General features: G+C 39.9%; 1 protein-coding gene across 5 annotated transcripts in view; it reads left to right on the top strand.

Annotated features, from left to right (window-relative positions):
* The window catches only part of Cd2ap (CD2-associated protein), a 97057-nt gene that overhangs the window by 50555 nt on the left and 33481 nt on the right, over nucleotides 1-13021 (top strand). For all 5 annotated transcript variants that reach the window (XR_015628618.1, XR_015628617.1, XR_015628619.1 and 2 more), the window contains 2 exon segments: nucleotides 2108-2228; nucleotides 11565-11752. Coding sequence is in view for 2 of the 5 variants with exons in the window: in NM_181475.3 (NP_852140.2) it covers nucleotides 2108-2228; nucleotides 11565-11752 (309 nt within the window). In the remaining 3 variants the exon portion in view is untranslated.

Here is a 13021-nt window from a genome sequence, read left to right on the forward strand (position 1 = left end):
ATGATTTCTCATAGGCAAGATTTGAATCTTTTACTAGCAGTAACATCATGACTTACACAGTTAGTGCCTGGTACATGAATTACTTATCTAAAGTTGTTTTTCAGGCTAGTCATGGTGGCACACATGCCTTTAATCAGGGGACTGAGGCAAGTGGATCTCTGTGAGTTTGAGACCAGCCTAGTCTACTTAATGAGTTCCAGGACAGCCAGAAAAGTTTATGTAGAGAAAAGTTTGTTTTCACTTATAAGGTTAGTAACACTGAAAATGATTTATTTAAATGAGATATTTCCGGCTGTGATGTCACATGTAATGCTGATAAGTAAATGGTGACAGTGAGCAGTGTACTCGACAAAATTTACTGTTACTAAAACCCCTTAGCATTCATAGCAGAAACTCTACATTTGAAAGCTATTTACTATCTTGTTATTAGTGAACATAAATGATTTGTTAAAGAATTTGTTTCATGAGGCTAAGTTTGGAAGGAGGTGCTTGTTAGATGAACTTTTGGAAGTAATTTTTTCATGGTTTTAGCTGTGACTCAGTATGGGCTGTTCTCCTGGAAGATCCCAGTTCACTTAGCCTTCCCAAGGCAGCTCACACAGTAACTCCAATCCCGGGCCATCTGACACCCTCTTATGCCCACAGTGGGGTGGTTGGGATTACGCACATATGGTGCATAGACAAACATTTAGGCAAATACCCATACACATAAAATGAATACAATAATGAAATAAACAACGACAAAATAATTTTGTCATTCTTTAACTGAAAGGGGAAAATACAATTTTATACTACTTAGGAAAATTATCTTTATAAATGCTTTTGCATTTTAGTCTTTTAAATTTTATTTATATTTTTTAAAGATTTATTTATTTATTTATTTCACGTAGCTATCTTCAGACACACCAGAAGAGGGCATCAGTCCCCATTACAAATAGTTGTGAGCCACCATGGGGTTGCTGGGAATTGAGTTGGAAAGAGCAGTCAGTGCTCTTAACCTCTGAGCCATCACTCCAGAGTGTCCCCCTGCCCCCGTTCTTTTCATTACAGATTTTATCCCCTTCCTGGTCCACCCTCTTGACTGTTGCCCATACCTCCTCCCCACCCCCATGCCTCCATGAGGATGTCCCTACCACCCCTCTCCCACCAGACTTCTAAACTCCCTAGGGCCTCCTGTCTCTTGAGGTTAAAATTTATTTTTAATTATGCATATGTGTGTGGGTCTGTGCAGGCATGTGCATGTGTGTGCTGGTACTTGAGGTTGTTGGAAATGTCTGAGTTCCAAGAGCTAGGATGATTATAAGCTGTCTGATATGGGTGTTGGGACCTGAACTCTGATTTTCTGTATTCTTGATTTCAGAGTGTGCGTGTGCGAGCATGTGTTTTATGCTTGTGTTATAGCACATGTGTAGAGGTCAGAGGACAACTTTTGAGAGTCAATTTTCTTCTACTGTGGCTTTCAGGGATCAAACTCAGGTAGTTAAGGTAGGCAAGCACTCTTACTGATGAGTCATTTTACTGGTCCGGGAATTCATATTCTTAAGAGTTATTAAGCTTTGTTCAAACAAAAATTTTATTTTTGTTTGTTTTTTTTTCCTTTTCTTTTTTTTGGAGCTGGGGACCGAACCCAGGGCCTTGCGCTTGCTAGGCAAGCGCTCTACCACTGAGCTAAATCCCCAACCCCTCAAACAAAAATTTTAAACTAAAAGATATGTTATATTTATAAAGCAGGGCCCAGTAATGTGTGAGTGCTATTCCAGTCAGGAGCTATGTGTTTCCTTGGTTATGCATTTAACTCTAGTATCTGTCAGTTTAGTAAAAAGTATTTGCTTTACAGGATGTAACTGATTGTAAGTCTCATTGTAAACATTGCAAAAGGCAAATAATATGATGCTTTCCATGCATGACTCATCTGATACTAGTTTAGAAATATTAATTAGACTTATCCACTTAAACCATTTTCCCTTGTTGTGGTTTCTTTTTTTTAAGTGCTTCTTTTACGTCATTTTGCTCATTTGCTCATTTATTTTTACAGTTCTATTTTTCCATAGAATGAAGGTTTTCACTTAAAGGAATTTTATTACTTTTGAGCTGTGAACTCTTTCAGGTAGAAGAAGGCTGGTGGAGTGGAACCCTGAACAATAAGTTGGGACTGTTTCCCTCAAACTTTGTGAAAGAATTAGAGTCCACAGATGATGGTGAAATGCACGACGCTCAGGAGGAATCAGGTTGGTGGAGACACTGAAGTGCTCACTGTGACTTTTTCTTTGCGTTGCTCCGGTGCGTGTTTAGTAAGTTTCAGCTAACGCAGTCTTAAACACAAGGCATAATGGAAATAAAAGGGAAACCATGCCTGGCTGAATGGCTTCTGCTTTCCAGGCCTCTGCTCTCTGCATTGCTTATGGGCACTACTCTTCGTACGGCTGACTGTGTAAATGGCTGCCTTAATAATCAAGAAAGCGTGCAGGAGTATCTCACTCGATTTTCATTATTCTTACGCCAGATTCTGTTTTCTCTGCAGCCAAATCATCTTTTGAGGAATTTTGTTTCTTTGCTTATTTTATTCTGAATGCGAGTCTTATAGTAGTCCAGGTTGGCCTCAAATTCATGGTAATTCTCCTGCCTCAGCCTCCCAGATGCTGAGATTTCAGGCATGTACTAGAAGTGTTTCTTTTTACTTGGGTAATAATGGAAGAGTTCTGTACTCTTCACACGGATGTGCGCTGGGAGCCGTCCACCCTGGGCTAGCTACTGCTCATGTTCGCTCTGTATCTGCTTTAAAAACCTCATTAATTTTTTGAGAAGAAGGATAGTCTCACAGTTACATTATTGTCACTGTTAGTTAAATCAGGACACTTTATATTGATTATGTTTCACACATAGTATATTTCTAGATTTCTTTAACTGTTCTTTTGTACTTTTGTAATGATTTTTTTCCTTCTGGTCCCAGGACCACACACATTATTTCTTGTCTTTAGACTTGTTCCTTTTTTTTTTTTTTTTTTTAATCTTCTTTTCTGGGCATTGAGATGTTTGGAGAGCGTAGACCAGTTGTTTTGATCTTTCTTGAGTGGATTCAGTGCATTGTTTAGGAGCTGGGGGAATAGCTTCTAGGGTTAAATACAGACATGACTATCAGAGGACTACAGTTTATTTCTAAAATGTCATAGAATTTGCATATAATTTAGGCATAATTGATTGCATACATTAATTTCCAGTTTTTTTTGCAGTTGACTATGATTTTATTAAGTAAATATATTGTGAATGTTAGTTAATAACATGGTTTGAAGTAATGTATATAAAAGTGAATGAGTTAGTAACAATTTTCGTTTCTCTTTTCCCCCATCTTTATTAAATTGGGTATTTTTTATTTACATTTCAATTGTTATTACCTTTCCTGGTTTCCAGGCCAACATCTCCCTAACCCCTCCCCCTCCCTTTCTATATGGGTGTTCCCTTCCCCATCCTCCCTCCATTACCGCCCTCCCCCCAAGAATCCTGTTCACTGGGGGTTCAGTCTTGGCAGGACCAAGGGCTTCCCCTTCCACTGGTGCTCTTACTAGGCTATTCATTGCTACCTATGAGGTTGGAGCCCAGGGTCAGTCCATGCATAGTCTTTAGGTAGTGGCTTAGTCCCTGGAAGCTCTGGTTGCTTGGCATTGTTGTTCATATGGGGTCTCAAGCCCCTTCAGCTCTTTCAGTCCTTTCTCTGATTCCTTCAACGGGGGTCCCATTCTTAGGTCAGTGGTTTGCTGCTGGCATTCACCTGTGTATTTGCCTTATTCTGGCTGTGTCTCTCAGGAGGGATCTACATCCGGTTCCTGTCAGCCTGCACTTCTTTGCTTCATCCATCTTATCTAGTTTGATGGCTGTATATGTATGAGCCACATGTGGGGCAGGCTCTGAATGGGTGTTCCTTCTGCCTCTGTTCTAAACTTTGCTTCCCTATCCCCTCCTAAGGGTATTCTTGTTCCCCTTTTAAAGAAGGAGTGAAGCACCCGCATTTTGGTCATCCTTCTTGAGTTTCATGTGTTCTGTGCATCTAGGGTAATTCGAGCACTTGGGCTAATATCTACTTATCAATGAGTGCATACCATGTGTGTTTTTCTGTGATTGGGTTACCTCACTCCGGATGATATTTTCCAGTTCTATCCATTTGCCTAGGAATTTCATAAAGTCATTGTTTTTGATAGCTGAGTAGTATTCCATTGTGTAGATGTACCACATTTTCTGTATCCATTCCTCTGTTGAAGGGCATCTGGGTTCTTTCCAGCATCTGGCTATTATAAATAAGGCTGCGATGAACATAGTGGAGCATGTGTCTTTGTTATATGTTGGAGCATCTTTTGGGTTTATGCCAAGAGAGGTATAGCTGGGTCCTCAGGTAGTGCAATGTCCAATTTTCTGAGGAACCTCCAGACTAGTTTCCAGAATGGTTTGTACCAGTCTGCAATCCCACGAACAATGGAGGAGTGTTCCTCTTTCTCCACCTCCTTGCCAGCATTTGCTGTTACCTGAATTTTTGATCTTGGCCATTCTGACTGGTGTGAGGTGGAATCTCAGGGTTGTTTTGATTTGCATTTCCCTAATGACTAAAGGTGTTGAACATTTCTTTAGGTGTTTCTCAGCCATTTGGCATTCCTCAGCTGTGAATTCTTTGTTTAGCTCTGGACCCCATTTTTTTTTTTCCCTTTTCTTTTTTTCGGAACTGGGGACCGAACCCAGGGCCTTGTGCTTGCTAGGCAAGTGCTCTACCACTGAGCCAAATCCCCAACCCCCTGAACCCCATTTTTTTTCTTTTTTCTTTTTTTCGGAGCTGAGGACCGAACCCAGGGCCCTGCGCTTGCTAGGCAAGTGCTCTACCACTGAGCTAAATCCCCAACCTCTGAACCCCATTTTTTAATAGGGTGATTTGTCTCCCTGCAGTCTAAGATCGTGAGTTCTTTGTATATTTTGGATATAAGCCCTCTATCAGTTGTAGGATTGGTAAAGATCTTTTCCCAATCTGTTGGTTGCTGTTTTGTCCTAACAACAGTGTCCTTTGCCTTACAGAAGCTTTGTAGTTTTACGAGATCCATTTGTTGATTCTTGATCTTCAAGCATAAGCCATTGGTGTTTTGTTCAGGAAATTTTCTCCAGTGCCCATGTGTTCGAGATTCTTCCCCACTTTTTCTTCTATTAGTTTGAGTGTATCTGGTTTGATGTGGAGGTCCTTGATCCACTTGGACTTAAGCTTTGTACAGGGTGATAAGAATGGATCGATCTGCATTCTTCTACATGCTGACCTCCAGTTGAACCAGCACCATTTGCTGAAAATGCTATCTTTTTTCCATTGGACAGTTTTGGCTCCTTTGTCAAAAATCAAGTGACCATAGGTGTGTGGGTTCATTTCTGGGTCTTCAGTTTTATTCCACTGGTCTGTCTGCCTGTCTCTGTACCAATACCATGCAGTTTTTAATCACTATTTATTGCTCTGTAATACTGCTTGAGTTCAGGGATAGTGATTCCCCCTGAAGTCCTTTTATTGTTGAGGGTAGTTTTAGCTATCCTGGGTTTTTCTTTATTCCAGATGAATTTGCAAATTGTTCTGTCTAACTCTATGAAGAATTGGGTTGGAATTTTGATGGGGATTGCATTGAATCTGTAGATTGCTTTTGGTAAAGTGGCCATTTTTAGTATATTAATCCTGCCAATCCATGGGCATGGGAGATCCTGAGATCTCCTTCAGTTTCTTTCTTCAGAGGCTTGAAGTTCTTATCATACAGATCTTTTATTTGCTTGGTTAATGTCACACTGAGGTATTTTATATCATTTGGGACTACTATGAAGGGTGTCGTTGCCCTAATTTCATTCTCAGCTTGTTTTTCTTTTGTGTAGAAAAAGGCTACTGATTTATTTGAGTTAGTTTTATACTCAGCCACTTTGCTGAAGGTGTTTATCAGCTTTAGTAGTTCTCTGGTGGAATTTTTGGGATCACTTAAATATACTATCATATCATCTGTAAATAGTGATATTTTGACTTCTTCCTTTCCAATCTGTATCCTTTTGATCTCCTTTTGTTGTCTGATTGCTCTGGCTAGGAGTTCGAGTTGAGTAAGTAGGGAGAGAGTGGGCAGCCTTGTCTAGTCCCTGATTTTAATGAGATTGCTTCAAGTTTCTCTCCATTTAGTTTAATGTCAGTTACTGGTTTGCTGTATATGGCTTTTACTATGTTTAGGTATGAGTCTTGAATTCCTGTTCCTTCCAGGACTTTTATCATGAAGGGATGTTGAATTTTGTCAAATGCTTTCTCAGCATCTACTGACATGATCATGTGGATTTTATCTTTCAGTTTGTTTATCTAGTGGATTATGTTGATGGTTTTCTGTATATTAAACCATCCCTGCATACCTGGAATGAAGCCTACTTGATCATCATGGTTGATTGTTTTGATGTGTTCTTGGATTCTGTTTGCAAGAATTTTATTGAGTATTTTTGCGTCGATATTCATAAGGGAAATTGGTCTGAAGTTCTCTTTCTTTGTTGGGTCTTTGTGTGTTTTAGGTATAAGAGTAATTGTGGCTTCATAGAATGAATTCTGTAGCACGTAAGTTCCAGTCTTATTTAAAATACCTGCCTTAAGGTTTCTATTGCATTGAAGAGACACCATGAACACAGCAACTTTTAGAAAGGCAAACATTTAATTGGGGCTGGCTTGCAGTTGACATGTTTAGTCCCTTATTGTCTTAGCAGGAAGCATGGCAGCATGCAGGCAGACAGGGAGCTGGAAAGGAGCTGAGAGTTCTACATCTGGATCTGCAGCCCTGGGTATGGCTTGGACTCCTGAGACTTCAGACCTACACCCTAGTATCTCACCTCCTCCAACAAAGCCACACCTACTCTAATAAGGCACCTCTCCTAATAGTGCCCCACCCTATGTTATGGGTACCATCCTTTTCAAACCACTATAGTACCCAAAACAATGGAAATACTTGTCTGTCTTTCTATGTGAAAACAGGAAAAGTGAGTAAAGAAGCAACCATCATATACCTAATCATATTTCTACTTGGGTAGTGACCACACTGGGGCTTTGCTTGAAAGGCTCTTTGAAATATTCTGATGGCTTCTTGTCTGATTTAGGATTCTTTTATTAATCACTTCAGGATTGATGCCTTTCCTGACTGCTCTGTATAAAAAACCATAGCTTCCAACTCTTTAACTTCACTTGTTTTCTTTGATTTCTTTTTGAAGCAGACTTTACTCTTCCTTATTAACATGACAGAGAGAGAGAGAGAGAGAGAGAGAGAGAGAGAGAGAGAGGAGAGCGCGCAAACTACTTACTAGAATATATAAAGTTTTGTTAATTGCTAAATACCTATTTTGTGGAATAGTGTGACATGTTGATGTTTTGAGGGTATTGGTATTACTCTTTAATGGCGATGAAATTGGAACTTCTGATTATCCACTTTGTAATAAATTACAGCTGGGCTTCTGGTCCTTTCTTTTATGCTGATAAGTGTATGGAGGGCATGGACAAGATATAAGGTAATAGACATTTTTTAGTTTGGTTGCCCTGTCATTTCCCTGTGGATTCTAATTTCCCTCAACCATGGTTGAGATATCGGAGCAAAGGTCTGAGAGTCCATTTAATGTCAGTAGAGGCACATTAAACATGAGATCTAACAGTGAAAGACTGAAAGGATGCTGCATGTTAATACTGCTGTTCATTTAACACACACAGTTTGTTTCTTTTTAGTATCGAGTGCTTGTACAACATACTGTGCCAGACTGGGGATTCAGCAATTAATAAGAAAGCCGCTCCCCCTCCAACTTTGAAGCTTTTGTTTCATTCAGAATAAAAGGTTATTTATAAAATATGTCAAAGTTAATGCAGTTTGACCCAAAAAATATTTGTGAAAAGAAACAGCAGAGCACTACAGATTTGTGTGAGAAGGAGCGTTTTTTATTTTTATTTTTATTTTTTTTTATTTTTTTTTATTTTTTTATTTTATTTTTTTTTTATTAACTTGAGTGTTTCTTATTTACATTTCGAGTGTTATTACCTTTCCCGGTTTCCAGGCAAACATCCCCCTAATCCCTCCCCCTCCCCTTCTTTATGGGTGTTCCCCTCCCCACCCTCCCCCCATTACTGCCCTCCCCCCAACAATCACGTTCACTGGGGGTTCAGTCTTAGCAGGACCAAGGGCTTCCCCTTCCACTGGTGATCTTACTAGAATATTCATTGCTACCTATGAGGTCAGAGTCCAGGGTCAGTCCATGTATAGTCTTTAGGTAGTGGCTTAGTCCCTGGAAGCTCTGGTTGATTGGCATTGTTGTTCATAAGGGGTATCAAGCTCCTTCAAGCTCTTCGAGTTCTTTCTCTGATTCCTTCAACAGGGGTCCCGTTCTCAGTTCAGTGGTTTGCTGCTGGCATTCGCCCCTGTATTTGCTGTATTCTGGCTGTGTCTCTCAAGAGCGATATACATCCGGCTCCTGTCGGCCTGCACTTCTTTGCTGCATTCATCTTGTCTAATTGGATGGCTGTATATGTATGGGCCAATTGTGGGGCAGGCTCTGAATGGTGTTCCTTCTGTGTCTGTTTTAATCTTTGCCTCTCTATTCCCTGCCAAGGGTATTCTTGTTCCCCTTTTAAAGAAGGAGTGAAGCATTCACATTTTGATCATCTGTCTTGAGTTTCATTTGTTCTAGGCATCTAGGGTAATTCAAGCATTTGGGCTAATAGCCTCTTATCAGTGAGTGCATACCATGTATGTCTTTCTGTGTTTGGGTTACCTCACTCAGGATGATATTTTCCAGTTCCAACCATTTGCCTACGAATTTCATAAAGTCGTTGTTTTTGATAGCTGAGTAATATTCCATTGTGTGTTTTTGATAGCTGAGTAATATTCCATTGTGTAGATGTACCACATTTTCTGTATCCATTCCTCTGTTGAAGGGCATCTGGGTTCTTTCCAGCTTCTGGCTATTATAAATAAGGCTGCAATGAACATAGTGGAGCACGTGTCTTTTTTATATGTTGGGGCATCTTTTGGGTATATGCCCAAGAGAGGTATAGCTGGATCCTCAGGCAGTTCAATGTCCAATTTTCTGAGGATCCTCCAGACTGATTTCCAGAATGGTTGTACCAGTTTGCAATCCCACCAACAATGGAGGAGTGTTCCTCTTTCTCCACATCCTCGCCAGCATCTGTTGTCCCCTGAGTTTTTGATTTTAGCCATTCTCACTGGTGTGAGGTGAAATCTCAGGGTTGTTTTGATTTGCATTTCCCTTATGACTAAAGGTGTTGAACATTTCTTTAGGTGTTTCTCAGCCATTCGGCATTCCTCAGCTGTGAATTCTTTGTTTAGCTCTGAGCCCCATTTTTTAATAGGGTTATTTGTTTCCCTGCGGTCTAACTTCTTGAGTTCTTTGTATATTTTGGATATAAGGCCTCTATCTGTTGTAGGATTGGTAAAGATCTTTTCCCAATCTGTTGGTTGCCGTTTTGTCCTAACCACAGTGTCCTTTGCCTTACAGAAGCTTTGCAGTTTTATGAGATCCCATTTGTCGATTCTTGATCTCAGAGCGTAAGCCATTGGTGTTTTGTTCAGGAAATTTTTTCTAGTGCCCATGTGTTCCAGATGCTTCCCTAGTTTTTCTTCTATTAGTTTGAGTGTGTCTGCTTTGATGTGGAGGTCGAGAAGGAGCGTTTTGAAGAAATCATTCATATAGTGAGACCTCAGTCAATAGGCAGTGCCTCAGCATACTTGAAGAAGAGTGAAGGAAAAAAGCATAGGTTTTTCAAGATCCTGAAAGACATTCAGATCAGAGTGACTATTAGGTGATTAATAGGAGAATGTGGTAAATGTTAGGGATGGAGAAACTCAGGTTAAGGCATTAAAACACTCAGTCACAGAGAAGGCTTGCCCGGGAGTATAAAATGATCAACTATTTTTACCAGCTGGATTGTTTTGGCTGTAGTGTGGAGAGTACAAGTGAAGAAGAGTTGGGTAGCGGACCAGTTGAGAGAGTTTTGGTGATGTGTAGAAAGAGTATTTGTGTAAACTAGAAAAATGCTGTGGTGATGGGTAGAATGGGAGAGCTATGCAGTAGACGCTGTATTACATAGGATGTAGTGGTGGGCTATGGCGAGAGACTGGAGAAGAGGCCCGGAGGTTACCAGGTAGTCCTTGGTTGATGCAGATGCTGTTGCTGAAGACCGGTTTAAGGGAGAGATGGTGAATTTACTTTGGAGATCTTGAGGTAGAGACCTGCTAGGGAATATGAAAATATCCAAATAAAGATAATCAGGATAACCTCTCTTTATCCCATTCCCCTCCCTCCCTTTCTCCCTCTCTTCCTCCTTCCTCCCTCTCTTCCCATGCTTATACACAAACACAAGAAGAGCTGGGGACCGAACCCAGGGCCTTGTGCTTGCTAGGCAAGCACTCTACCACTGAGCTAAATCCTCAACCCCCATGGGGCCATCTTTAAAGCATCTAGACTGTCGTAAAATTAATGATAAGCTGGATTGTTTCTAATTGTTATGTTTTCATCAGGTGTCTGTGTTGTATTACTCTTCCTTAACACCCAGTATAATTCACGATTTCCTTGTTAATGTTTCAACAAAGGATTGCATTTGGGATTTTTAAAAAAAAATATTTTATGTCACCACATGAGGGTACAACGTGTGAAGTAGCGATGCTGTACCAATTTAACTAAAGAACTAAAGGGACAGATTTCAGGGTGAATAGTGAGATATTTGTTCAATGACTGTTAGTGTACATTTGAGCTATTGTAGAGGTGGATTTAATAAGCTGTGAACAGAATGCTAATAAATACTGGGATAAACCAAGGTGAGACGAAGAGAGCAAAGGAATAAACATGAATAAGTAAATAATACAAGTAGAAATTTAGTAGATTTAAACATTGGTAATTATTAAATATAAATGGTCTGAAAATTGACAGGCCAAGATTGCCAAACTGGTAAATATACTGTCAGAGCCTTAAAACAGGTTACAAGAGAGATAGAACTGGATATTCTCTATAAGACTTACTAAATCTAGGATGGTTCTATTAATATCAAAGAGTCTTATACGAAAGAACTACTACTATGAAGCTTCTTTTATAGTCCAATACTCTTTGAGGAATCTCTACCTGCAGATCCTAACATCAGTGTTAATCATTCCACATCAGTCAGTCATCTCCTGCTGGGTGCCACTTCCTAAATGTCCCATCACCTGCCTATACCATTTGTATTGGGACCAGACTTCAACCACATGAACCTTTAGGAGACAAACCATATCTAAGCTGTAGCATCTTGCTGAGAAACTTTTGCTTTAGTTTCCTGAATTTCTTAGTCATACAGATACTTATACTTAGAATACTTACTGTTTTATATCAACTTATCAACAACAATCAATGTAGTATACTTCCTGCTCTAGGATGTTTGAATACCATGTTATTTATCTTATTGACATCATTCTTTTTAAATTACAAAGTATAAGGCATAGCTATTGTAGAAAGTGATGTAAAGATTTTTATAATTCTGGGTATCATTCTTCAAAAAGAAATTATTCTTTTAGAAGTTTCTTTGACTGGCCCTACCTCACCTATGCCATCTCCGGGGAATGGGAGTGAACCAGCTCCTGGATCAGTTACACAGCCAAAGAAGATCCGAGGAGTTGGATTTGGAGACATTTTTAAAGAAGGCTCTGTGAAACTTAGGACAAGAACTTCCAGTAGTGAAACAGAGGAGAAGAAATCAGAAAAGGTAGTGTACTGGTTTGGTTCTCTTACTGTAGTATACACAGACCAGAAGTAACCTGGGGGAGGAGAGTGTCTATTCGGCTCAGTCTGTTATTGAGGGAAGTCAAAGTAGGACTCATGGGAATGGAGCGAGGAACCACGGAGAAAAGCTGTTTCCTAGCTTGCTCAGCTAAGCATAAGGTAGTGGTTTTCAAAAGTCTTCTCTACCAGCTTGCTACATAGTTTTCTAATTGTGAGTTGGATTCAGGAAAGAGCTCTTCTGCTTCCTGCCCAGACTTGCCCTCCCCCCCCCCCCCTTCCCATCTTTGAGATTCAGTGGCTTTAAGATTTTAGGGCCTAGTCCAGTGTGATGATGTCCCTGTTTAAATCCCAGCACTCAGGATGCAGAGTTAGGCAAATCTCCAGGAGTTCGAGGCTTCTCTGGTCTACATTGCAATTTCCAGGCCAGTTCGGGCTACATAGTAAAATGCTTTCTTTAAAAAAAAAAATGGTAAAGGAAAGGAAAGACAGAAAATAATTATGGGCTCCAGTCGACTGTGACAATTGTGTTCTATAGTTTCTCGCTCTGTGAGGGACAGTGGGTTACTTTGAGCTCTAAAAGTGTATAATTGTATTAAATAACTTTGATTAGTGATGTTATATTAGTATCCTGCCAGTCATAATTAATGATGTCTACTACTCAGCTATTAGTGAGAGTAATCTCAGAGTTACCTTATTTAATAAAGTAGAATGATACCATTTTAAGAGATCCAGTTACACTTGGGAGAAATTAAAGTGGGTATTTTGGAAGACACAAAAATAATGATAGATTAATTATTGGTGTATTAACATTTTTAACCATTGAGGACTAATGTCATATATACTGACTGAGGGAGTAGAATACTCAAGGAAACAGTTGTTGAAGGCGGTGCAGACCCTTCCGTACTGTATGGAGAAATGTCTGAGAAGACTATGTAAGTGTACTTCGTTAGAGCACCTAAATGTTTTCATTCAGAGCGGGCTAAATATGCCCTCTATTTCCGGGACGGGGTGGGGGAGTGATGTAGATTCCATTTTCATGTATGAAGCGCTCAAAAAATATATTGTATACCTGTAAGAAATGCTTAAATATAGATAAGTAAAGTACATTTCAAAAGTCCCCTCTGTTTTAAGGTCTAATGTTGCTAAGAGTCCATCCACTTTTGTAGGTTGAGAGCTGGGCTTTAGGACTAAAATGACTGTCTGATGGGTTAGCTGCTTCCTAATGTAAAAAGGAGGATTGGTAATCCCCACT

This window comes from Rattus norvegicus, chromosome 9 (assembly GCF_021556685.1).
Source record: "Rattus norvegicus strain SHRSP/BbbUtx chromosome 9, alternate assembly SHRSP_T2T, whole genome shotgun sequence".
NCBI lineage: Eukaryota > Metazoa > Chordata > Mammalia > Rodentia > Muridae > Rattus > Rattus norvegicus.